General features: G+C 47.6%; 3 protein-coding genes across 11 annotated transcripts in view; 2 read left to right on the forward strand and 1 right to left on the reverse strand.

Moving 5' to 3' along the window:
* LOC137447993 (synaptotagmin-like protein 2) overlaps positions 1-3,161 on the forward strand; it is a 45,192-nt gene extending 42,031 nt beyond the window's left edge. Inside the window, exon 19 of the transcript XR_010988959.1 lies at positions 2,999-3,161. The gene's annotated coding sequence lies outside the window, so the exon portion shown is untranslated. The remainder of the gene's footprint in view (positions 1-2,998) is intronic.
* Positions 3,162-4,094: 933 nt separating this feature from the next.
* On the forward strand, positions 4,095-18,009 carry RAB39B (RAB39B, member RAS oncogene family). 8 transcript variants are annotated; one of them, XR_010988966.1, is made up of 3 exons: positions 4,095-4,898; positions 9,147-11,762; positions 16,344-18,009. XR_010988966.1 is itself a non-coding variant. In XM_068152072.1 (2 exons), the coding sequence occupies exons 1-2, from the start codon at positions 4,684-4,686 to the stop codon at positions 9,571-9,573; spliced, it is 642 nt and encodes a 213-aa protein (XP_068008173.1). In that variant the 5' UTR covers positions 4,095-4,683; the 3' UTR covers positions 9,574-12,734. The 8 variants fall into 8 exon arrangements, 1 of the variants encoding a protein (XP_068008173.1); XR_010988965.1 differs by lacking the exon at positions 16,344-18,009 and adding an exon at positions 11,958-12,734; XR_010988961.1 differs by lacking the exon at positions 16,344-18,009 and having other exon boundaries at positions 9,147-10,820; positions 11,656-12,734.
* Positions 13,977-24,120, reverse strand: VBP1 (VHL binding protein 1). 2 transcript variants are annotated; one of them, XM_068152070.1, is made up of 6 exons: positions 23,983-24,120; positions 19,605-19,725; positions 18,516-18,582; positions 17,959-18,057; positions 16,085-16,223; positions 13,977-15,164 (listed from the first exon to the last, which is right to left on the reverse strand). In XM_068152070.1, the coding sequence occupies exons 2-6, from the start codon at positions 19,709-19,711 to the stop codon at positions 15,094-15,096; spliced, it is 483 nt and encodes a 160-aa protein (XP_068008171.1). In that variant the 5' UTR covers positions 19,712-19,725; positions 23,983-24,120; the 3' UTR covers positions 13,977-15,093. The 2 variants fall into 2 exon arrangements, with proteins under 2 accessions (XP_068008171.1, XP_068008172.1); XM_068152071.1 differs by having other exon boundaries at positions 19,605-19,729; positions 23,983-24,119.
* Positions 24,121-24,663: the final 543 nt, after the last annotated feature.

The raw sequence follows: 24,663 nt of genomic DNA on the forward strand, positions 1-24,663 counted from the left end.
CCAGTGGTATCTCTGCAGCATGCCACCCCTGGAAGCCCAGTGAGCATGCTTGGAGCTGCCTTGGTTGCAGTGCTGCATTGCTCACAAGAAGCATTTTGCTAACAGGTTAATGTCTGGGGAGGGAGATCAGACAGGTTTCTTGGGGCCAGAGGCTGCCACTCTAACACAGGAGTCCACCACAAAAGGCATTTAAGCCCAGCCAAAAGCCAAGGGGGGACACAGGCTTCACCACATGCCTCCTGGCATTCAGCCTTGCCTGTGCTTCCCTCCTGCTACTGCTTTTGGAGGCTCTAAGGCTGTCACCTTATCACAAAGTCCTACATTACACTCCTAGTGCCTGCTGCCAGCTGGGCTGTCAGTTCCTGAGCACTATATGGTACCCTTGGCTTTACGCTTGTCTGCACCACCCTGACTAACTGTAAGCATAACACAAATAATAAACTTTAACTCACTGAATACCTTCCTTCTGTCCTGGGCTTTCCTGTGGCACACATCATCTTGCAGCTTATAGGTGATTGCATCCCTGTCAACAGTGTAATCCGTCTGTCACATCTCCTGAACAGGCCTAATTTAGCAGGGATGTTTCCTGGAACTAGCTACTACATTGACTGCTACATGTGGTTAGCCAGGCCTATCCCAGGTCTCCAGTCACCCTGGTGTGTGGCCCATAAACGTTTTCAGTAACTGGTTTCTGGACTGTGAACCTGCAGGACTCCACTTGGGTGTAGCTGACCTCTGCAGTGCTGAACAGCTCCACTGGAAGTGGGGCTGGGATATAAAACCTGGAAGGGCTGGGGACCTCAGCCTGGAGGTTTGGTGTTCTGCTTCACAACATCTTGTGATTACTGCCCCTTCCCAGGCTGGGCTGCAGGCATGGGCCATCTCAGGCAGCTCTGCAGTGAGGGGTTGTCTCTGATTGATTGGTGTTTGTATCCTTGGAAACTGGAAGGGCATTAAAATTGCATGGTGTGTGCAGTGCTGATGCACTCTTCTCCCTGTAGTGCTGCCATGGGCTTGGATATGTCTTCAGCTTCCAGCAGTCAGCAGCATGGTGTAAAGGGCACTGGATTGTTTTGGAGAAAAAACAAAGTACAGCTGAATGGTAAAATACTTAGGGGGGAAAGAATTCTGTGAATCCACAGGAGTGTCTGACTCCCAGCCACCCCTGACTATGGCTCAGTACCTTTTCCATTTGTGGCTCAGCCTGGGTCTCCTGGCAGAGAGCTTCTGCCTGAGAGAAGCTGCCTGCCTTGAGACCATCCCAGCCCCAACACAGAGACTACTGAGGCTGGTGCTGGGTACTTAATACAAGGCTGAATGGCAGCAGTGTCTGCCTTTTGGAGCACACATGGTACTCAGCACCCACCAACCTGAAATGGGCTGGAACTAGGTTCACAAAAGCCCCTCCTAAATGTCTGCTTAGGGCTTCATGATCTAATGCTAGAAGTTAATCTAATCATGCTGGGACAGAGACTGGGTCAGAGACTACCATGGGGTAGCAAGGGAGTCATTCTCCAGCCCTTGTCCCAGCTCACCTGACTTAAAGTCAGAGCTCTATGGTGCTGCCCACAAGGGAGATCCCCTCAGCCTCTTGAGGTAGCTGGGTTGGACCAGCAGGTGCAAGAGCTCATCCCCTGCATGCCTGCATGAGTTCAGCCACACCCTCACATGTGCTGAGGCCATTTTTGGTCAGCTGTTCCACAACACTAGCGGTTCTGAGGGAAAAGGGCTCTTCTGGAATCACTCCCAGAGCCACAGGAAGGAGCTCCGAATGGAGACCCCTAGTCCAGGGGTGTGGACAGCCCAAAGAGGCTGCTCCAAGGCTGCCCTCGGTGCACCCTCAGCATCTCACCAGTACCTTCCATCCTGTCCCCAGCCAACAAACCTGTTTTGCATCAAATCTAGGTTACTCTCTGTCTTTCAGCGTCCAGATATTCCATTTGCTAAAACAGTACCAGAACAAAGGCTCTCCCAGGATCTCATTTTCTCCTAGCTTCTCAGTTGCTACTAATTAACATCTTGGCTGCCTAGTCACACAGCATGTGTTCATCTATATGCATGTGTTCAGAGATGAGACTTAATACCTGCATCACAGGATCCTGAGAGTTTATTTGCTGGGGAAAACAGGTTCCTGATGCTCCAGGAATTCCTCCGGCTATGACAGCATCTGCTGGGCACCAGCCTACCCCTTGGTGCTCTCCTTGGCTCCTCACAGCCCTGCAAGTTGGGGTGCTTCAGCTGCATCCCATGATAGCTCATGCTGCCACCATGAAACGTCCACCAGAACCTCTGCGTTGAGATACCTCCTGGAGATGCTGCTGATGGTTGACTGGCATGGTGTGTTCCTGACAGTCTTGTGCCTGCTTGAGTGCAGCAAGTGCAGGGGGAGGAGAAAAAAACAGTTAAGAGGAACCACAATTTGTTGTGGGCTTGAACTAATGGGCCTCAAATACTCAGCAATCATATGGTAAAGTGAAATAGATCCCCACAAAGCATCACTGCCCATGAGTCACTGGTTAATGTACTGCTAACTGGGATTTATAGGTTTAATATTTTTCTGTTGCTGTGCAGATTACTTCATCAATTTTCTTTCCTGTCCTGAGGTACATTAAAATAGGCTCTTTTGGGGGGTTATTTTTTAAAATACATGTATTTTAAAGGATATTGAACAAATTCCTTGTCATTTACTTCTCTTGAAATGGTCTCTCTTATGTCCTAGTCCAATTTGCAAGCTGGCTAAGTAGTTCATACCTATATAAATGTCCTTCTTTTGAGGCTGGAATGAATATAATAGGCACTGTCACTGTGTTTATTTCAACAGTGGTCATGCAGGAGAAGCTCTTAACAAAACCATCTGTATTTAAAAAACCCACAAATGCTGTCATACATTTCAGGAAAAGAAAAAGCAACAACAGTTGTTGTTTTTTTTAACTGTTTGACTTAATACACACATTTTAGTCACTGGTTTTGTAATACAGGTGTTCATTTTCCCTTCCAGAGATGAAAATCCTCCTCGGGCAGCTGCTGAACAAGCAGACACTCCAGCTCAGTTGTATCCCATGGAGCTATGCAACTGTGCCTGTGTGCTGCGGTGGTGCTGGTGCTATGTTTGGGACATCCTTGTCTGAAGTGGGACCTACAGTCCAAGGTAGGTACCATATGCTGCGTGATGTTTGCTGCCACTTGGCCCTTAACACTGTGCTTTGCTCTGTGGAGCCAAGAGCCTGCTCCATTGGAGCAGGGGAAAATGGATTTAAAAGCAGTGATATTTAAGTTGCTGAGTATTTAATGTCTGTAACTATTCATTTTGAATACACACATCATACACACACACGCACACACGTGTGTGTTTGTATGTGGATAGGCTGGGTTTCATGAGTCTGCTAGTAAGATACCTCACTATTACTACTGTCCCTTTCCAGCCAAGGCTCACATGGTGCAGGTGACCCAGTACCCAGGGTGGTGCAGAGCAGAGCCCCTCCAAGAGCACCAGAGTACTTGTTCTCACCTCCTGAGATGCAAGTGGGAATGAAGCCACTGATGTAGTGGTGATGAGCCTGAATTTCTCCACAAATGAAACTTGGTTTTAAAACGTAGAATGGTGGTGCATGCCCTGGTCAACCCACTTCACCCTGCAGAAGAGCTGAGAAAGGTTAGCACTGGACTGCTCCCCTGGGTTTAGAGGTCTCCCTGACCCCTCAGCTCTCCCTTGGCCTTACGCTGGGCACATCTCCCTTCCATTTTAAGCAGCCCTGGAGATTCCCTCAACACCAGGTTTTCCCCTCAGCATTAGGCTCACCTGAGCCCCAAGCTCCCCACAGCCACTGGGGATCCCGTCAGCCCTGGGCTCCCCATAGCTACTAGGGATCCCTTCAGCTCCCGACTCCCCATTGCCTTATTCCCTCAGCCTTTAGCTCCCCACAGACAATGGGGATCCCTTCAGCTCTCTGCAGGCCCGCGCGCTTGTAAGCCCCGGGCTCCCCCCGGCCTCCCCCGCCGCCCCGCACGGTCCCGCCCCGCTCCGCCCCCGCACGGCTCCCGCAGCGGCCGCGTTTCGGGGGTGGCGGCTCCTCCCGGCAGTGCGGTAGAGCGCGGCCGCCATTGCATCACGGCGCGCCCCGTGCTCGGCCGCGCCTCTATCCCGCAGCCCAGCACCGGCACCCGCACCGGCGGAAGCGGGAGGGGCGAGGGCGCTGCAGCGGGCGGAGTGGGGAGAGCGGGCTTCGTGGCGGCGGCGGGGAGAGACCCTCGGCCGGAGCCCCAGCACTGGTGTCGCAGCTCGGGGCCGCGCCGACAGGGCTTGAGGCGGCGGCCGGCTCCCCACCGGCGCCGCGGTACTCAGCAGCGGGACCGGGGCTCGGCGGGATGCGCCGGCGGTGACGGGGCAGCGGGGTGCTGGGCGAGAGGCCTGCGCTGCTCGTCATGGGGCCCGCCTGATCGGCGCGGCGGCGGCGCACAACGTAGTGCCGGCCCGTCCGCGCTCCGCTAGCGGGGGCCAGGCCCGGGCCACCGCCGGACCCCGGACCTCCGCTGTCCCGGCCTAGCGGTGCTGCGCCTCCCGGCCTGCCGGCGCGCCCCCTGCGGGCGAGCGGTGCGGCGGCGGTGGCCGCCCCCGGGCCCGCGGGCCGGGCATGGGCGGCGCGGCGGCAGCGGGCGGGCGCTGAGGCAGGCAGCGGCGGCAGCATGGAGGCCATCTGGCTCTACCAGTTCCGCCTGATCGTCATCGGCGACTCCACCGTAGGCAAGTCCTGCCTCATCCGCCGCTTCACCGAGGGGCGATTCGCCCAGATCTCCGACCCCACGGTGGGCGTGGATTTCTTCTCCAGGCTGGTGGAGATCGAACCGGGCAAGAGGATCAAACTGCAGATTTGGGACACGGCCGGCCAGGAGCGGTTCCGGTGAGACCGGCGGCATTGGGGTGGGCGGACCGGGCCGGGCCGAGCCAGGTAGCCCGCGGGGCAGCCCTTCTTTCAGCGCGGGGCCGGGAGCTGCTGGGCAGGGGCCAGCGCCTTTCTCCTGTGCCGGGCCCCCACCGCCGGGTGAGGCGTTTGGTGACAGACAAAGAAGGGACAACCTGCGACTTTGACCGCTCCCCCCCCTTTTAAATTTCCCCCTCCCCTTTTTTTTCGCAGCAGCGCTGCCTTCAAAGCGTGCCGGGAAAGCATCCTGCGTCGTGTGCCAGGGATTTGTGCGTGTCACCCCAAACGGCCGCGTGTAGGGTGTATAGGATGTGTAGGGTGATGTGATGTGTAGGGTGGAGGTGAAGCGGAGCATCCCCGGTAGCGCTGGGGAGGGGGCTGGAGCCCGATGGAGTGCTGAGGCTGGGGCTGTTTGCCGGCGCTGAGCCGAAAGCTGTGCGTCGAAGGGTGCAGCTCGGCATTTCGGCGCCTGCTCTCCCCCTTGGTGCAAAGAGGCAGTAACCAGGATGTTCCTGAGAGCAGGGAGGCTGAGGCTTGCTAAATACAATGGAACATGTGGTTTGATTGTCTGCAGCGACAGCAGCAGCTCAGCCGGTGTACGATGGAGAAAGGCCGGGACATACCCTTGGTCTGCGCAGGGTGCTTCTGGAGAGTGCCGCGCTGAGCGCTGCTCGGGCACAGACCATTTGAGAGAATCGGGCAGTATTAATGAAGACTCGATGAGGAAAAGGAAAGGTGCCATGTGAGACCATACCAGAAGTTTCCCACAGAGCTCAGTAGTAATCCCACAGAACTCAGTAGTAAAACCAGCAGTCGCGGTTCGAGCAGGCTGGGCCCCAGCTAAATAGAGGGCTGGTGTTGTCACAAGATGTGTGTGCTGCTCACACAGTGCCCATTGGGAAGGGGTGAGTGTACCCTCAGCTCCCTGCCTCTTACGTGCTTGTATTTTTTAATGCATCTTTAGCCTTCATCTGCTGCTTCATTCTGCTTTCTCCAGGAGCAGTTTCCTTCCTTTGTATATCTGCACAGCTTCACATAGCTTCTACTTCAGCCTTGCCTGAGGAATGTTTTGGTTTCATTCACTAGATGAAACCTCCCCCACACCTCTCACCACCTTCCTTTACATCTGTAATGCTGGCCTGTGGCCCAGCGTGTGCAGTAGTTAGTCCTTAGCCGCTGACAGCTTTCCCTTCTGCCTTGCAGTGAGGAGCTGGCGCTTTATTCTGCTGAGAGAGGAGGTGCTTCAGCTTGCAGTTGCATCAGCTTCCAGCTTTGGGTCTCAGGCTGGGTCCGTAGAGAACATGCCTGGGTGCTGTTCCCTGCTTCTGCTTTTGCTGTGATGAGCAAAACCAGTCGGATTTCTTCAATTTCCATTCTTTCACACACTAAGAAGCCTGCGGCCCTGGGGGCTGCTTACCCTCAGTGCTGGGGGTTGACCCTGACTGGCGCTCAGATTGTAAGCATGATGAGCAGGCGACCTTCAGCACAAGGGCAGGCTGCACTGCTGCTATGGGCAGCAGCAGCCAAAAGCAGGTAGAGTGGCAGAAAAAACCTCACAACTTTGAAATGCCCTTGCCCAAGCACAGAGTGAAATTCCCAACGTGAAAAACTAGAGGGGTGTGAGCAAACACAGGTGCTTTTGAGGTGCACTCTGAAGTATGAAAACAGGCAAAAAAAATCCATTTGGTGTTTATCCCTTTCAGATCACCATTAGCCCTGGCTCAAATTGTGCCCCCTAAGGACAGCAGCTCTTGGGCTCTTGCTGCAAGCTCGTTTTCTTGGCAAAAGGCAAGATGTAGCTGTTACTGGAATCAGCTGAAGCTTCTCGGACTTGTGGGCATAGGGAAGAAGCATGGTGCAGGTGCTCTCCAGAACCCTTAAACTCTTTTGTCATTGCACAGGGGATTTCTTAAGAAGGAAATTCTGAAGAACATGCTCTGCTTTTTCAGAGTTCTCTCATTTGATCATTTCCAGTCTACTTTGCATAGTTTAACAGCTGCCCCCCAAGGAAGAAATCACTGTAGTTAGTTTGAAGACACGTTGTTGGCATTCTTGGGTCTGCAGCTGTGCTACTGGTCTGCAGCTGTGCTACATTTCTGCTCTTCCTGACTCCTGTTGTGAGCTCTTTCACTCTCTGTAAATTAGAAGCAGTCAAGGCGTAAATTACAGCCAATCATATGCTGTTCTGTTTTGTCAGATCAGGCCCCAGAACGTGCTGCCTGGAGCAGTGCTGAGGCTGCTCTGGAGCAATTTTTCCTGCATCCAGCAAGTTTTGCCCTGCTCAGATACTGTTTTTCCTTTGTCTGAAACATGACATTGTATAACAGTAACAAAAGCAAAAGCATGTGCAGCCCTCACTCTCCAGTGCTGTGTACCACCACCACCTACAGAAGAGCTGTTTCCTTCCAGCCAGCAGCACTCCCGCAGTCAAGAGGGACCCCAAGTCTCTACCTTGGGTACAGAGCAGGGGAGAGTTCCCAGGCAGAGGCACTACCTCTGTGTTAAAACTTGGCCAAGATATGTGCAAATGCCCCGATGCTCTGCATGAGCCTGTTTGAGGATGGCAGGAGGGAAGGTTGGAGTCTGGGAGCTGGTGAGTGTTGTGTAGAGTGAGGGCAATAGTTTGCTGCCTGCAGGCTGGAAAGGAAGAAAGTCTGTGGAAAAGGCTTCAAGAAAAGGCATGGAGACCTTCACCTGGTTTTACCTCAGAGCAGCATTCAGCTTAGATCCTGTCATGTCTTTCAGAAGTACCTGAGGCATTGTTGGTGTTGGCAGGAGGAGCCAATGCTGATGGCATGGAACACAAGGGAGAAGCAGAAATGCCTGTGACAGCATGGGGGTGAATTCAGAGCACCAGTATCTGTGTGCAGCTGGCTAGATAGCAAAAGGCAGATCTAATTCCCTTGGTGCCAAATGTGCAGAGCTACTGTTGTCCTTCATCCAGATAATTGGGAGAGGAGAAATTACCCAAATGCAGCCAGCTATCTTTTATTCCCCTGGCTTTCTTCAGTTTTAGCTGTGGATTTTTAGTCATCACTGCATGTCTGTTGAAACAGCAATCCTTGAAAACTCCAGTTCATCCTTTCTTGGAGCAGTTTCACCAGATAAATACACCTCAGGACCAAATAAGACCTAACAACAGTCTTGGAGGACTTGTCCCAAGGTAAAAATGCAGCAGTGCTTGCATTTTTTCCTGGCAAGGGAAGCTCAGGCCTGAGTCTGAATTTCTCCAGGGACTGAAATTGATTATTGCTTCTGGATTAAGAAGGAGTCCATGACTTTGCAGAAACACCAGTTTTACAGCTTCTTGGGTCTTCCACGCGTAGTAGTCATGGAACTGTAGCTCTGCTCAGCCTCATAGTCCCAGCTTTGTGTCATCATTCTGTGTTAGCTGGTTCCCTGTGCTGCTTCTGCCTGTGCTGAAGCTTGAACTCAGAAGCATTGTGGGAGATGTGCTCAGTGTCTCAGCTTGTGGTTCAGGGGTCTTTCTGGTTACTGTTTACTCTCAGTATTTGGCAGAAACAAGGCCAACATTAAAGCAGATTCCCCTAGAAAGCTGTTGTGTAGCTTTGCTGTTACTCGAGGCATTAGACAGGCTACTCATATTAGCTCACACTTTGATCAGTGGTGTAGTGAGAGAAATTGTAGGGGTTGGTGGGTGTTCAGCTTTGGAAGGGAGTTACAGCCCCATGGTCTAACTTAAAAGTCTGTAGCCTGTTTTTATGGAGGGCAAGTGCTTGGCCTCAAATGAGTCCTTTCATTTGTTACACTGCTTCTAAACTGACGGGTTAGACAAGGTGTTCAGAGAACTTCATGGTAGGGAACAGGACTCCTTAGACTAACAGCAAAAGCACCCATGATAGAGGACAGACCAAAAACGGTGGCAGGGTTTTGAACAGAGATGTATTAAATCAGTGGGGCAGTTGCCCAAGGATGAACTCTTTAAGCCAAGGTTAGCTAGCTTTTCGAATGACAAGCTCTACAGAGCACAAGCTTAAAGTAATGACATGTTGCCTGAATGGCCTGCTCTGCACCTGATTCTGCAAGGCAGAGGTGGTGGGAATGCTGCTTTCTTAAGCAAGGGGCAGGTTCAGAAGGGCTACCTTTGGCTTCAATGAAAAAATCAGAAGACACAAAGAAATAAACTAAACGTGTCCTGAAACTGATGCTGCCCTTCTTCCCAAACAGCTGTGACTTACACTTCTGTTGTTGCTCTTTCGTTTCCAGGTCCATCACCAGAGCCTACTACAGGAACTCAGTTGGTGGACTCCTCCTCTTTGACATTACAAACCGCAGGTCCTTCCAGAACGTCCATGAGTGGCTAGAGGAGACTAAGGTGCATGTCCAGCCATACCAGATCGTCTTTGTTTTGGTGGGTCACAAGTGTGACCTTGACACGCAGCGGCAAGTCACCAGGCACGAGGCGGAGAAACTGGCTGCTGCATATGGTATGAAGTACATTGAGACCTCAGCTCGAGATGCCATTAACGTGGAGAAGGCCTTCACGGATCTGACTCGAGATATATACGAGCTTGTTAAAAGGGGGGACATTTCAATCCAGGAGGGATGGGAAGGGGTAAAGAGTGGGTTTGTCCCAAACGTAGTGCACTCCTCAGAAGAAGTAGTGAAATCAGATAGGAGATGTTTGTGCTGAGCTCTTCTAGTGAGGCAAGTGGTGATGAACTCTACTAACCAAATGTACTTTACTAAGTGAACTCAGTGTGACAGAAGGCAGAGCAACGCTCCCGTTGTGAACAGCCTCCCACGTTCTTTTGGACACCAGAACAGACCCTGGGGAAAGAAATGTCTGTTCCACATAACCTTTCAGAACTGGGGGCTACAAACCTACAGGAGAGTGAGTGAGGGTGCATGTAGATGTTGTAAGCAGGCAGGAAGGAGAAATGAGGGGCTGCAGGAAAGAGGAGAGAGTTCACAGAGAGTCGAATGGGCTGGCACATGCCAGGGTACTGTACATGTCCTCTTTTAAGAGAATCCATAGCTCCATGCCAGGTATTGAAGTCACAGCGTGGATACTTTAGTGGTTTGACAATGGGCATAGAGAAAGAAAGAGGACATCTTTGTGTCAGCTGTTTATTTCCAGGAAGGGGTAAAGGCAGCACAGATATGGTCTCCTTATGAGGCCCACTCCACAGGAGAAGTTTACTGACATGATATGCACACTTCTGAACTGTCTTTCTTATGTTCTTGAACCTAGTTTGATAGCAAAGAATATTCTATGGGATTTAAAGAGGAGAACTACTAATAGTTATTTGATTGGTAATTAAAATGTAAATTATTCCCCCCTCAATAGTGCTTTTCTTGCTGTGCTGAACCGGGATTCTAAGTGGAACTCCTGCTCCAGTAGTAATTATTCAATGCATTGTTACGCATTTACTGCCTAGGTGAGTACCTGGAAAGTACCCTGAGTTCAGGGCTTGCCAATAGAATTAAGTGATCAAGAGCATAGAGAGAACCATGTCCTCCTATATTATCTCTTCAGGCTGGGGTGAGCAGCCAGGTGGGACACACCAACATTTCTGTCTTGGTAACAGTGCTGTGCTGACCTTTTGGATGTCCTACCAGCGAGGTCACAGAGAGGAATGGAAAGGAGCTGGGTGGGGGAAAACCCAACAGAAAATAAAACAACTTGAAAAGCTTAACTCAGGTGCATCAGACATCCTAAAAGGTGAAATTTGCTCTTAAAAAAAGCTAAATAGCATGGAAAAGCAACAGCTTCCATCAGTACTTTCTGCTGTTAAAAGTGTCATTTTCTTTCTTGGCATTTCTGGAAGAACACAACAGAAGTGTCCGAGCAGGGGAAAGGAAAGCCACAGAAGGAACCTCCCGTGTAACATTTGTTTTCCTCCATGTTTTATTTTGGCAAAAGAGGATCCATCTCAGGTTGGTCATCATGGGATGGTAGCCATGTTAGGAAAGCTGTATGTAAGTGGATGTTTTCTGGGAATGCCATTCACCACTTAAAAGCTTTGCTTCCACTAAGTTTTACTTTAAGCTTTTGAAGTGCAGCAGGGTAACTGTGCTCCTGGAGCAAACTAGGGAAGCTCAGCCTATTAAAAACAACCAAACAAAATATAGTGGGTTATTTGTTCACCTCAAGTTTGCAAACTTTAGACTTCAAACTGCTAATGGGCAAGAAGGAGGGATTAGGTAAAAAAACCACAGGAAGCCTTTAGTGTTTGATTTTGGGCCTTCAAGCAGGGAAGAATAAAATAGTTGTTGCAGCTTGTTAAGCTACCCTGTGTGTAAAAGTGTGGGTCTTGTCATGTGCTGTTGAGTTCAGACTGTTTCTCCCTTTAAATCTGTTCTCATGGTTTGCAGCACATGGGCAGGGCTGTATGAAGACCCCCAGACCCCCCCCACTGTGGTTTTCATATTAAAGCTGTGACAAAACCAAACCCCCATCAAATCCAACACAACAACTACAACCCTAAAGAATAAAAAACAGTTTTATTTTCAGGGTTCTAGGAACAAATTCAGTTCCTGGGCTCTGCAGAGGAGCAGCAGCAGCATTGCACCTGCTGGGAGGGCACTTTGAGGAAGGGACAGGGGGCAATGGTCTTAGTTTGTCACTGCTAAGCCCTGAGTGCTCTTGAATAGTCTTGAACTGTATCAAACCCCTTGTGTTAAAAGCCCACTGAATTCCTGGCAGATTCAGTTGTGGTTGAATACCCTGAAGATTAAAAACAAACAATCCCTTTACAAAATCTCTTTCTAGGTGAGCAAAGATGGAGAAGATTGATGCAGAGAGCACTGCAGGAGCTTGGCTGCCATGGGCTCTCACGAGCTGATGCCAGTGGAAAGCACAAGGTTTGCTTGGACCAGGTCTGTTAGTTGTATTTTCACAAAGGCAAGGACAAACAAGTCTGGAAGTGTCAGTGTCTTCAGCCTCTGACTGTCTGTTCAGGAGGTGTGTTGTGGGTTGTGTAGCTGAGGGGAGCAAGGCTGGAGTGCTGCATTAACAGCAGTTGGCTCAAATGATGTTTTAGCAATAGTAAAATCCTGTAATTCTCTGTGCAGGAACCTGGCCAGCAGAAGAAAGATCACTTTTCACAGGACAACCAATATTTTACTTAGTGGGCTTGGGACATTCCCCTTTACTGCTCCTAGAGAGAAATTCCAGAAAGCCTAACTGTTAAGTGCATTCAGGCCTTCAGACTAACCTTTCAATTTAAAACCACGAGTGTCATAATTCTGAAGAGAAACAGGACAGAAGAAAATGTTCACAGTCCTAACTACTTAGAGGTGATCAATGGTTATACTAAATGATAGAGAAATCATTATCTACATCTTTTTCTAATTCCTTGCATTTTCTAGACAGCTTATTAAAATAGAGGAAATGTAGATTCATCTGTACAAAATTTGGAATGTTTTTTTTTTAAGATGAAGCACTTATAGGACATGCTGAGAATTCTTTTTTTAACAGCTGGTTTTAATGCTTTGACTTCTAGTGCAAGAAGGCTTTAGAGAAATCAGAGGGTGATACCTTTCACAGGATAAAGGTCAGGAGCTCTTTTACTCTAGGACAAAAATTGAAAAAAAAAAAGGCAAAAGCTAACTTTCTGTGGTCTGTACCACACCTTCAAAACAATCTGCATGTTAGACTCAAGTTGCTCAGAACCTCCAGAATAAAAGCATACTATACACTTTCCTTGCTTTCTGTTATGCACTGTAATGAAATGTGAAAATAATGCTGTATTTAGCTGTCTGTGACTGAAAATATGCTTGTATTTAGCAAAATGGTTACTATGTGATATTGTGAAATTCAAAACTTGTAAAGAAACTTTGGTGGCTTTTTTTTCTTTCCCCCTGCCCATTCTTTCTCCATCACCTACTGACTGCTCCTGTGCCGCAGCCATAACTTGCGCCCAGCGATAAACGGGTGCTCTTTGCAGCAGTATCCACTGAAGGCCAAGCCCCGCTGCTTAGCTCTTCAGAGTCAGCCAGCTACCCTGCAGAGAAAAAAGCTCAGGCCTATAGAAACATTGACTATTCTGAAAAAAACCCCAAGCAAATCACCACCAAAACCCAACAGATAAAATCTCGGCTCCTGCCAAAACCAACCTTGGCCCCCTCGGCAGGCCCTTCTCAGCATCAGGCAGGACTAATGACACAGTGGCTGAAGAAGCTTCTGCAAACTGCCCATCTGTGCTTGCTCAGACTAAACAGCAAAGGCCAGAGCAGTCCTAGACAAGACTCAGGATCAGGGCAGCTTGAGTTCCTGTTCATGAGCTTTGGTTTTGCTTTGTTTTGTATTTTGTATCAAGCAAGTTTAAAAAACCACTCCAAACAAGTTACAGTGGCCACAGCCATCTCCCATCCCCCTGAAGCCAGAAACCTTTTGGACTCACTGAGCTATTCCAGATCCCATGCTGTCACCCTGCTCCCAGCATTAGGTCACTGGCAGTTGCACACAGGACTTGTTTTGCTGGTGCAGAAATGCTTAACTTGTCATTTCATTGTGTGCAACAAAGGCAGGCGGCTGCTGCCCTAGGACCAACCAGAGGGAGGGATCTTTAGAGCCCAGTGGGATCTCATTAATACAAACTGAAGAAAAAAATTGCAAGAGAAATCAGGAGGTGTTTGCAGCTGCCTTTCCTGTCTTTGCTGATGCTCTGAAAAAGGAGAAAAGCAGCCTGTGGTCTATTTAGCCTCACATGCAGCTTAGTGCAGCAGCAGGCACCTACCTGTTGATGAAGTACTACATCAGATCTCAATGTTCCTCTGTACAGCCAAAGATGGAACAAACAGGAAAGGTATGGATGAGCCAAGTCTGGGTACTTACCTGTAACTGGGAGTAAGGATTTGCCTATCCCTGCAGCTGTCACTCCTGCACCCTGCTGTGCTGTCCTGCCAGTTACTGGTACTCACAGATTCAGACATGCTGACTCACAGTCTCTGTTTCACTCCACTCAGCATGCAGTAGCTACACTTCCCCTCTGCTGCTTTAACTGACTTTTTTCACCCCCCTGCCCCCAGTTATACCGTGCATCAGAGTCCTGACCTTCTCCCACAAAGAAAGATGCACAAAAACAGGTGTTTGCCACAACTGCTTAGTTTTACTATTTTAATATCATGAAATAAAAGTACAAAAAATTTACAGGTATATTGTTTCTTACATGAAGGTCGAACAGTTAAGATTTGCATTTATTTTGCAGCAAAACCTGTATTCTGTCACAGAATGTGAACATTAGCCACTGACATCACCACTGAGCATTTCATTTTAGAAAGGAACTGCGGAGGTAAAAGGCAACAATCTTGCAAGGCTTCATGAGAACCTAAAAAATAGTCCCACCGTTAACACCAGAAGTCGTGCTTCAGTAAACCATCCTCACCTAAGACAGATTTCACCACCTGGGAGGCTCAGTGTTAAGACATTGGAACTGGACATCTTGTCTAAGGGATGGTATATAGGGGGCTGTTTACAGGCTGTCAGTGTTTGGATGTCCTTGTTCAACCCATTTACAAAACTAAGCAAGGTGTGCACATGTATGAAAAAGAATAGGGGGAGATCACCTGCAGTTGACATAACTTGTGCTGTTTACTTCTCTGAAGACAAGTCACAAACTGTGGTATGTAAAGTGCTGAGAGTTCAGTGACAGGCAGTTAACTAATCAATAACTATTAAAAACAGGTTTATCCAAAGTGGATCTCCAGGAATGCTTGCAGGCTGATGCTGCCAATTAACTGACTGAAACAAAATCCAAGACTTCACTGCCTGTTTTGTTTCCTAGAACATTACAGCTGTGTGTCTTCCCAGCCCATGCTGACGTTAACTCCATCAGCTGTACAGAGATGAAAAACAAACCCCTGCATCACCTCGACCCACTACAATGTCAGACTCCATTTCATACATGCCCCTCAACTTTTCAGACAAGCTTTCAGACAGAAATTTTTTTATGCCAGACTGGTCTGATCAAAATACTGTGTCCTCTGCTGGACTGTGTGGTGCCTTTTCAAATAACTCATTTCATGAAGCATGCATGAAACCAAATTTTGAGGTTACAAATAAATAAAATGGTGCTCACCATTGGTTTTTATATATTTTTACCATTTACTGAAATGCTTGAAGTAGCTCAGTCCCTTAAGAATGAACTTTGGGGGTGTTTAAATAAAAAATAATTGGAAATTGAAACCACATTTAAAGTTGGCAAAACTATGCTTTGTTTTTGGAAGGGTCTTGCTTGTTTCTTCTCTTTACATCCCAGTTATAAACTCTAGCCATATCTGAGGGTGTGGAGTTAAGGAAACAGCTTGTGCATTCAAGAAAGAGAAAGACATGACCTGAGAGTAAAGCAGGTTATACAGCTGGCCACACCTGACTTCCCTCTAACACTCAACATAGAAACTGTTTAATGAAAGAGCTGACTTGCTGCAAAGCCTTAACACCCAGGAATTCTGGTAGCTGCTAGTAAGTGCAGCACTTAACAGCATTTACTAAAATCCTCTGAACACCCAACAGAGAAACACAATTTTAGTTTTACTTACAGCTACTCTTTTCATTTCAGTCAACCTGCCTTTATTAACTGTCTATTCCAGGCACCCACAGCTTCCTGCACCACAGAGATAGTATCAACTTGAACATACGACTTGTTGTGCCTTCATTTACTGTATCTAAAGCTTCAGCTGATGGCTACCATCATCATTAAAATAGTTTTAAGGTATTGAAAAAAACCCTGCACCCTCGAGGTGGTTGGTGAGGAAAAAAAGAGTAAGATAAAGCCTAAGCAAGCCTCAAGCTTGCGGAAGCAGGGCTTCTGTTGCTTAGAAAACACTGTAGCTGAATCAGGTACCATCAGCAATAGCCCAGAGAACATCCATTCACTCTAGAAGCAAAGGAAGAGTTGCTTTGCTTTGGCATGGCCACCTGGCCATCAACCCACAGCCCTGATCCATACTTCCAGCTCATTCCCAGTCTAGCTTTGCAGTCATGCAGGAGGTTTCAAGGGGACCCAATCACAATGAGAAGCTCTGCTCCATCTAACACACAGGTCTGGAAATAGTGTGTCCTATTTCACTGCTAAAAACAGGCAAGTTACTGGAGTGCTACAGAATATTTAGGGCAGGCAGCCTAAGATAAAAACATGTCAGCAAACTGTTCATTACCTGAATGCTGGCTCTTCCCTTGTAAAGCAAAGAAAGGATACTGACTTCTGTAGTGGTAAACTGATCTCTAAGAAAGTCCAGGTCTTCCTCTAGAAGATCAAGGTTTCTTGTGGCTGTTGACAAATTCTTCTCTAACAGAGCTTGAGCTTCATCAATATCATATTCAAGCATCACATTGGCCTAAAGAAAGAAAGATTGAGGAATGCTTTTACTCATGCATTGTAAGGAATGAGCCACAGCAGGCTTATTTCAGGATGCTATTTGTCACTTATCACATTAACAAAAAGGCTGTCCTGACAGGCCAAGACAAGAAGATTCAGGATGAGCAAGGTCAGAACCCACTGGAGGCTTCCACCACTTCAGTAACTGGGGAACAAATCCCTCTAGTGACTTAAAAGAAGTTCTCTTCCTACAGCTAAGCAACAATAGCTTTCCCTGTGGACTGTGTTCAGCCTTTCAGGTATCAGCATCTCATCTTCTCCATATTTGAAAAGCAAGAAACTTCCTGCTTCTTAGCAGCACCTTTTAAGTGCTACACAACTCCAGAACTTCTGTTGCATTCAAGAGTGACCTTAGGATCTCTGTGTGGAGCACTGACAAACAACCCACAGGCACTCCTCATTAACAACTGTTACAGTATTTAAAGACATAGCATGTATAAAGTCCTACCCTACACTGTGGTGTTTTTTCATCTACAAACCTTTACTTCAGTAAGAAGCTGCCATGTGAAGAGATAAAAGAGCAGTATCAAATGAAGATGCAGCAATGAAGGTTTGTCCACTCAAGAACTGTGCACTGAGCAGAGCCACATACTACTACTAGACATAATCCTAGGGAATGCTATACAGAGCTGCAAGAGTGAGATACAGCAATGTCCTTGTCAATTAACTGGAAGACATCCATTTCCCAGCACCAGTAACATGCACCACTTTGTGTGCAGACTGTGAGCAACAAGGAGGACAAAGGCAGAAGGCCAAGAACACCTACATGTAACAACCTGTTTGTGGCATTTCATTGTAGCTTTTCTGTGTGAACCACCAATAGGATGAACTTTCTGTAATACTCTGTTAACCAAATAAACCTGGGATGCTCCATGGAAGTTAACCTTTGTGAATTCTGCACTGTTTCCTAAAAGCAACAGTACCAGACAAATCTTATCTTTTTATGACAGAAAATAAGTGGGAGAGGTTGGGAGCAACAGTCTGGATGCTGCTCCTGTCAGCGTTTCTGTCCTAACCAAGTGGTTTTGTTTGGCAGCCAGCACAGGAATTTGGGACCATCCAGGATTTAGAAGTCTCAGAGGAAACATTAAGAGGTTATCTCCACATATAAGGAAGCCTCTGAAGAGAAGATATCCCAGCCTGATATGGCTTAAGTACTTAGGAACCTGTGGTTTGAGCTCTGATCCCAGCAGTGTTTAGCAAATTCCACTGCAAATGTTGGCAGGTCCCTGTAAGTAACAGCAATCCCACCATGCCCACAAAGGTGCAGGACAAGGGAAAGCACGATGCTGAACACAAGTAACGTAGAGAAGATGGGAAGCTACTTGCTAAACCTCAGTTATTTTGTTGGGCACATTCCCATCCTAGTCAATGTTGGATGATGGTAAGTTGAACCATGAAGTGAGAGAACTGATAAGGAAAACATTCATGAATATGCTTTTGGAAAGAACAATCCAGCAAAATTACAATTCCCTGAAGTCTTAATGTCCAGGCACCAAATGAAATCAAACGTGGAACCTTCACTAATGAGTTGAAATGATCTAATTTGCCCTGCTGACAGGACAAAGCTCCACTCTTCATACATCAACAGACCATGGCCACTAGAAGTGCGTATGAGACAGCAACAGACTCTGTCTTTTATAGGCCTTTTTAAGTTATTCAAACAGTTTCAGAGAAAGTTCCATTTTACTTACCCCCAACCACAAACAAACTTTATCTGTAGGAGGAACTGAAGCTTTGCAGTAGAGATTATCTGCCAATAAAAATCTGGTTTCCATGGGATTTGTGGAATCCTTAAGACAAATGATAAAACTTAAAATTGCTATTTTAAGTGGAAACTTATGTCAAAGACATAGAAGTTACAGTAAAGAGCACACTTTCCTGCTTTTTAATCATTGATACAGTGTTCACTTTGAGTAGAACTCTACATGACTTCACCATTATACTCAAAGCTCCAACAACAAAGCATTTAAAGAAAGATACTTAAAAGCAGTATAGAAATCTTTCTAAGGAACACAGAGAAAGTCAAAGCTTAGCTGCAGTCTATACATTACTAGAGGTGAAGTTTGCATTACTAACATTAACTTTTTGGAACTAGCTTTCAAAAAGTACTACATACCTTTAAAAACAATTCTGTTATTTATAAAGGCATATTAAGTGTGCTCTCCAAAACATTTCTTGCAATCTGTTCTGTTAGGGTGGAAAGGCAGTTAGCTTTTCTCATACTCATTAGATAGTCAAAATAATTTACCTTTTTCTTCTGCATGTGTTTTAAAATTTCTAATGTCTGTTTAATTTCAGGAATCTGACTTTTTAGCCTGTGAATTAACAACAGTCATCATTTATTATTTTACAGAGACACAAAGTTTCCTAAACAAGTGATCAGTTTTATTACACAATGCAAACCCCATTTTACAACTTGAAACTCTTAACAGCTTTCCAGGATTACAACTGAAAGGTAGGGCATGTAGAGGCATCTCAGCTACCTGCCTCTTACCATAGTGAGGGTCATGGTTTTCTGAAGCCCAGCAATAGAGCTTCCAAACTAGAACAAACATGCATTAACAGTAATAGATACCTGCTTGCTAAAATGGTGTTCTCTTGCATATTTCTCATCTCCCCAGAGGAGAGGGAAACCTCAACAGAAACACAGAGGAAAAACTGCTGCAGGTAAAGTAAGTGTTTCTTCTGAGGTCCACAAACTGTTCTAGCAGAACAGTTTAGAGCTGCCAAATTTGGCACTGTGAAAAGCTCTCTGCAGAGTCCAGCCCCTGCAGCAGCCCAGCAGAGATGCTGGGATCCCCACTGCCCTTCCAGCCACCCTCCTCTGCCACCAGCACGCTCAGCAGCAGCTGCCACAGCAGGCCTCTGGCTGGCAGCAGTGAGGGGTATTTGCTCATGGAAGAGATTTAATCTAAATAAAATATTATTTTAAGATTTGATTTCAGCTTTTAAAATGTGCTTCTTGCCTGGCTTCAGCTCCAGACTGAAGCTACTGAAGAGAGATGAGGTTACTAAGCCAACAGTTACATGCTTGGTGCAGTAGTAGTTTGACAACAATGTATTTTTCTGTACACTAGGCTGACAAGATTAAGAGACTACAGCAGTATTTTTTGCCTTAGAGGCTAAGGACCAATTCAGTAATGCCACCAATTCTTCTGTGTGTTATTATTAGGAAGAGGAAAGACAAAAAGCTAGACTTCCCTCAAAGTACTGCAAATACTACCTCTCCTAACATCACTTTTTACTCCTTGGGATAGTAACAAGAAGCCAGACTTGGTTTTTCACAAAATTAGAACTGTGCTAAGCATTTCTCAATTCTGCAAAGATCATGACTTACCTCCTTTTCTTTTGAGCAAGATTAAGTTCCAAAAATTTATACTTCTGATACTGCTCATCCAACTTCTTAAGAACTACATCTGCTGTCTCATTTCCAGGCTGTTTCATAAAAGAATCTACATCTTCCTTTAAGGGGAGAAAGAAACCCTCAATGTTAGAAGAGTTTTACAGAAATCCTAGACACAGTCATGCTATCATCTTACTGCAGCTAAGTCCAGAGGCAGGGTTGCTATGTAAACAAACTTGGGGTTTGCCTGGAGCCAACAAAATCATTTTGTTTCCTTTCTCAGTCACCTTTGCACTTCTCCATCCCTCCTTTTTTTTTTTTTTCCAGAACTCTAGGTGAAAGGATTATCTCATAACCATATTTGCCAGTACCTTGCTGGTGGTGGTTTCAGTCCTGGCCAGTGTAAACTGACACCTACTGGGGATGGATATGCTCAGATCACAGCTAAATTTTGCTTTCCTGTCTGCAACGCAGGGATAATGCTTCTCTGTGGCTAATCAGATTATGAACTGCTTAGGGTACAACTGATGAAGGGAAAGAATCACAGCCAGATCAAGCATGTTGTGGCAGAGAAAAAGACAAAGGTGGGGGGTAACTGTGGTATCTGCTCAAGCAGGCTTTGTGGTATTGAACAGCTTGTCTTCAAAAGCTGCTTCAGTAGTCAGCAGGAAGCACTATAAATCTCTAAGGGACAACTCCAGGCAGTCCTACCATCAACTGGACAAGTAGCCAGCAAAGACAGGCCTTAACAGGCAAGGATGCTGACCTCTGCAAATACCTCTGTCAGACTCCCAGGAAGCAGTTCATCTGCTGCAGGATACATTCTCAGCCTCCTGAAAGGCACATCAGGCCAGAGTGCAGCCATGCATTTCTGACCTCAACAAGTTACCTGTGTAAATTCAAGATGACCACAATTCTGTCCTTATTTGTCTCTCTAGCTCTGTAAAATCTGTCAGGAGCCTACCACAGGCCTCTTCAGCTTCACATCAGAAAAAAAACCTGTAATACATTGCTAAAGTAGTATCAGACATATCTGGTTCACTTCAATAGGGCTCCTAGGATCTCTTGGCTAAAGCAGCTTAAAGTTATTATGAACTTACTGAACTTAATAAGCAGCCACCCACCTTCTTCACCCCTAAGGAAATCTGCAGTAGAACTCCACAAGAGACTTCAGTAGGCAGCATGATCTAGGTGGTGCAACAGAACCCAAGAGACCTCGTTTCAAACTAACTGCCCAAGGAACACCATAAGCAACCTCACCAACACAGGACGAGAAGCATTGCTGCCTCTTGATGAGGCCTGTAGAGAAGATTTAACCCAAAGAAACGAGGATTAGATTCAGGCAAGTGTTGTAGAAGTGAGGCCTGAGGACATTCTGAAATGAAACTCCCTCTTGTGGAAGCTATTCTGCTCAGGCACATCACCCAAGACAAAGCAGGTGAGCAACAATTCACCTCACACACTGCCTGGCACCCCATCTCTGCCTCAGCTAACGTCTGCTTCTACAGATGGACAAGGCAGAACCCAAGTCCTCCTGAAATGAAGATGCTGAGAATCAAGGGGCTCTGTATACTGGTGATGTCTTCCCACTACATAATGCCCCAGTGCAAGGCAGGCTCAGATTCACCACCCAGCTTTTCCAGCTGCATCTTCCAAGCCTCACTGGTTGGGACTTTGGCCCATCTTACCCACCTACAAGGCTGAGACACGGTCACTTATTTGAACAGAACAGCTTTGCAGCAGAGTCAGGTGACAATGCTGTTAGGATTCCACTTCATGGTGGGTCATGCAGCATCTTGACTGCAGATTCTGCAAGGACCTGCCAAAACTTATCTCTGTCTTTTTAGGAAGAAAACTGACTTTGTTGCACATTGCAAAGGTAACACAATCTTTGCAAACCACAAGCCAAGCCACGTGAACACCCTTTAGAAGCCCTGAAATACAGCAGGATACCACATTCCCACTGGGCCTTACGTTCAACTTTTGAGTGATGATCCATATAAAGAGCTGCAGGCACCCACTCTGCATCTGTGGAGAGCTACCATTGCCTACATGCAGAGAACATAACAAAAGAGAGACAGTTTCTGATTTGCATCCTCTGTCCTCTCACTAAGGAAGGCATCTTATCTGGATACATCTGGAAGAGCTCAGAAGAAAACAGAGTTGAAAGTTCTATTTGGAGTGGTTTTTTAATCTTCAGTAAAACCCTGAGTTAGTCCTTCATGTCACCTGAAATCTGGAGAGGCACAAGAATCCAGAGCCTGTGAAAAAGTATCTGCTATAACCTGTTTGAAGAGCCTGTGTTGAGCCAAGAAAACATCCTCGACTGAGGCCAAGATTCACAGCAAGACCACCCATGTAGCACGTGGTGGGGGAATGCAGATAGAGACTTACTGATCACTTATCACTGCAGTCCACAATGGTTTTGAAATGGAAATCTGTTTCCTGAAGAAAAAGCCTGCAATAAAAAACATCCTGAAGACACAAAGTATTTCCACTTTGTGAAGCAGACCAGCATTAAAAACATTTCCAATAGAAGTGTGTTCAAGTACTCCAAGATCACCATCATGTATCTCTTCTGCAGAGAGAGCTGTATTTGATTAGAGCACCTTAGAAAACTTCAGTGGGCTTTAGACCCACACATAAGGTTATGAAGAACTGAACAAAAGCCCACAGCTAAAGCCACAACTCCCAGAACTCCCAGGTCTCTTGGTACAGCACGCAAGATACTTCAGACACAAGCATCGAAAGGGAACAATGTGGAACCAAACAAACTGTATCAACAGCTACCAGCAGGAAAATGGGAGATGTGACAGACACCTTCAAAGCATTTGATGCAGTTGGTTATCTCCTGTTCCCTGCCAGGATGGCCACCTCCTCTGCAGTCAGCACAGACCACAAGTTTCCCTATCATGGTTCTCATAGGGCAGCCGAGCCCATGGCCCTGTCCTTGAGCTTTGGCCTACATCAGATTCCTGTAATGAGGTGAAAGGAAGTTAGCCACTAGCAGCGAGGGTTTTACACCCCAGGAAGATTGGCCAGACCCCAAAAACTGACAAAACACCTTGAAGAAAACGTAGGATGGGGATGCACTGAAAGCAAGCGTCCTGTACCTGTTTGTCCAGGACCTATGACCAAGTAAGACACACAGATAGCACAAGCACTACACCTACAAATACCAAAACAACAACCAAATCAATTGATTTCTGCAAGAGCTGCCACACCTCAGCAGTCTAAACAGCTATGCCAAAAGTATCAAGTCATGAAAGTCTCACGTTCAAGAAAAATCTCTGTAATAAAGCAGCATAATAAACAAGGCCTTCAGGGCAAAGATCTGATATTTCAAGATGACACCAAAGCAACCAGGTACAGCCAGTCTGATCAATACTTATGGATCAAACAACTTAAAGAAGTAATCAAGATGGCATACCAAGAGATAGCTTATAGCAGAAAAGGAACAACAGACAATTTTGACATTACATCACTGTACAAGTTGATTAATTCTCCTCTCAACGAGTCAACAGAATTATTAAATGCTTGGTAAGTTACTTTTTAAAGTTACATAAACAAGTTCAGCCTGTTTTCCAAAGAGACACATTGGTTGGTTTTCAAGAAGTTAGGAACCCTGGTCAGACACCACAGTCACTTCTGAGTGACTCTGATCAACAGTCAAGAGCCAGATTATGAGATGAAGAGGCAGGGAAAGGTCCTAGGAATGTGGTACGGCGTCATCTGAGATGACACTGAAGCGACAACGTTGTGCCCTGTGCAGGAGGAACCGCCGTAAGTAACTTAGCATGTGGAGGTTCATTCATAACACGCTCCTCAGTGGCATCTGAGTTGGCCAGGGAGATAATAGGGTAACGCCGAAAATGGGGATTTGAGTTTAACGTAAAGCGTGTTAGTAACACCAAGAGAGAATCCAAATCAAGAAATTCACCCCGTGAAAAACCCCAAGACTAAGACACCCCCTGCCTCCCCGGGGCACAGGACCCCGCCTGCTTTGCAGGCAAGTGAAGCGCTTCTGTACGGGCTGTCTCAGATCGAGATCGCCGGCCGGGACCAGGAGACAAACCCGCGGCGCTGGGCGCGGGCGGCCCAGGGAGGGAAGGGGTGGGCGCCGCAGTTCTCCCGCCCTAACGGGGCCGGGCTGGCAGCCCCAGAGCCCAGCGGGGCGGACCGTAAGGGGCAGCCCCGCCGCCTTGCCCGCCGCCCGCGCTTCCTCAGGCACCGCCCGCCCGCCAGGCCGCGGCCCCACTGCAGGTGCCGCCTCACGGAGGCCGGGCCCGGCTGCCGGAGCGCAGTCCCTTCCTCCCTCTACAATCCCCCGCCGGTGTGCACAGCAGCCCGGCTAGTGGAGCCATTGACTCACCACGAAGATTGCCTCGGGGATGCCAAGAGGACCACGCTTCTCGCCCGTCGGCGCCTCGCCGCACCCCTTCTCGCTGCTGGTGGCCGCCGCCATCTTGGGGAACCGACGGTGCGTGCGCGGCCTTCGCCGGGACGCCAGACTCGTGCGTCATCACGTCAGCGCCGAGCGCCCCTCCACCCATTGGCTGTCCGGCTCCCAGTAACGCGATGACGCGCGTGTCGAGGTGAGAGGGCGTGGCGCGGCAGGGGCCGTCCCAGCGCCCCGCTCATTGGTGGGCTGGGGCAGAGGCTGGGCCAGGCTGGGAGCGGCTCCGGCCAGTGCCTCGCCTTCTGCTGGAGGGATCGGGCAGGTCCTGGGCCGTTATTGGAACCCGGCCTGACAGGGCTCAAGTTCCTGACCCTTCTCGGCCCCGGCAGCACGGCCGTGCCCCCATGGGGGGTCGCTAGCCCGAAGGGGCAGGAAGAAAGCGAGGCAGGGAAATATCTACTGCCGGCAGAAGAGGAGGAGTATCGATTTATTCGCTTCCACATCTCTACAGCATCAGAAATAAAGCTGACCCCGTCTTTACGTTTCAATTTCTACCACCCCGTTTCCTCGTGCTCTTAGAACTGCATGAGGACTGCAGTTCTGAGGCATGGGGCTTGAGACACAGCAATGTGAAATAGGCTCAGGTCATGGCCC

The sequence above is a fragment of the Melanerpes formicivorus genome, unplaced genomic scaffold, assembly GCF_026170545.1.
Source record: "Melanerpes formicivorus ecotype bairdi unplaced genomic scaffold, bMelFor1.0.p_v2 SCAF_22, whole genome shotgun sequence".
Taxonomy (NCBI): domain Eukaryota; kingdom Metazoa; phylum Chordata; class Aves; order Piciformes; family Picidae; genus Melanerpes; species Melanerpes formicivorus.

Bases quoted from the DNA above. Each gene is read 5' to 3' on its own strand.
- RAB39B (XM_068152072.1), top strand. From the start codon at position 4,684: ATGGAGGCCATCTGGCTCTACCAGTTCCGCCTGATCGTCATCGGCGAC. The intron at 4,899-9,146 runs GTGAGACCGGCG...TTTCGTTTCCAG, and splicing joins GCCGGCCAGGAGCGGTTCCG to GTCCATCACCAGAGCCTACT.
- VBP1 (XM_068152071.1), bottom strand. From the start codon at position 24,075: ATGGCGGCGGCCACCAGCAGCGAGAAGGGGTGCGGCGAGGCGCCGACG. The intron at 19,730-23,982 runs GTGAGTCAATGG...CTCCCCTTAAAG, and splicing joins TCCCCGAGGCAATCTTCGTG to GAAGATGTAGATTCTTTTAT. The intron at 18,058-18,515 runs GTAAATTATTTT...ATTTGTCTTAAG, and splicing joins AACACATGCAGAAGAAAAAG to GATTCCACAAATCCCATGGA.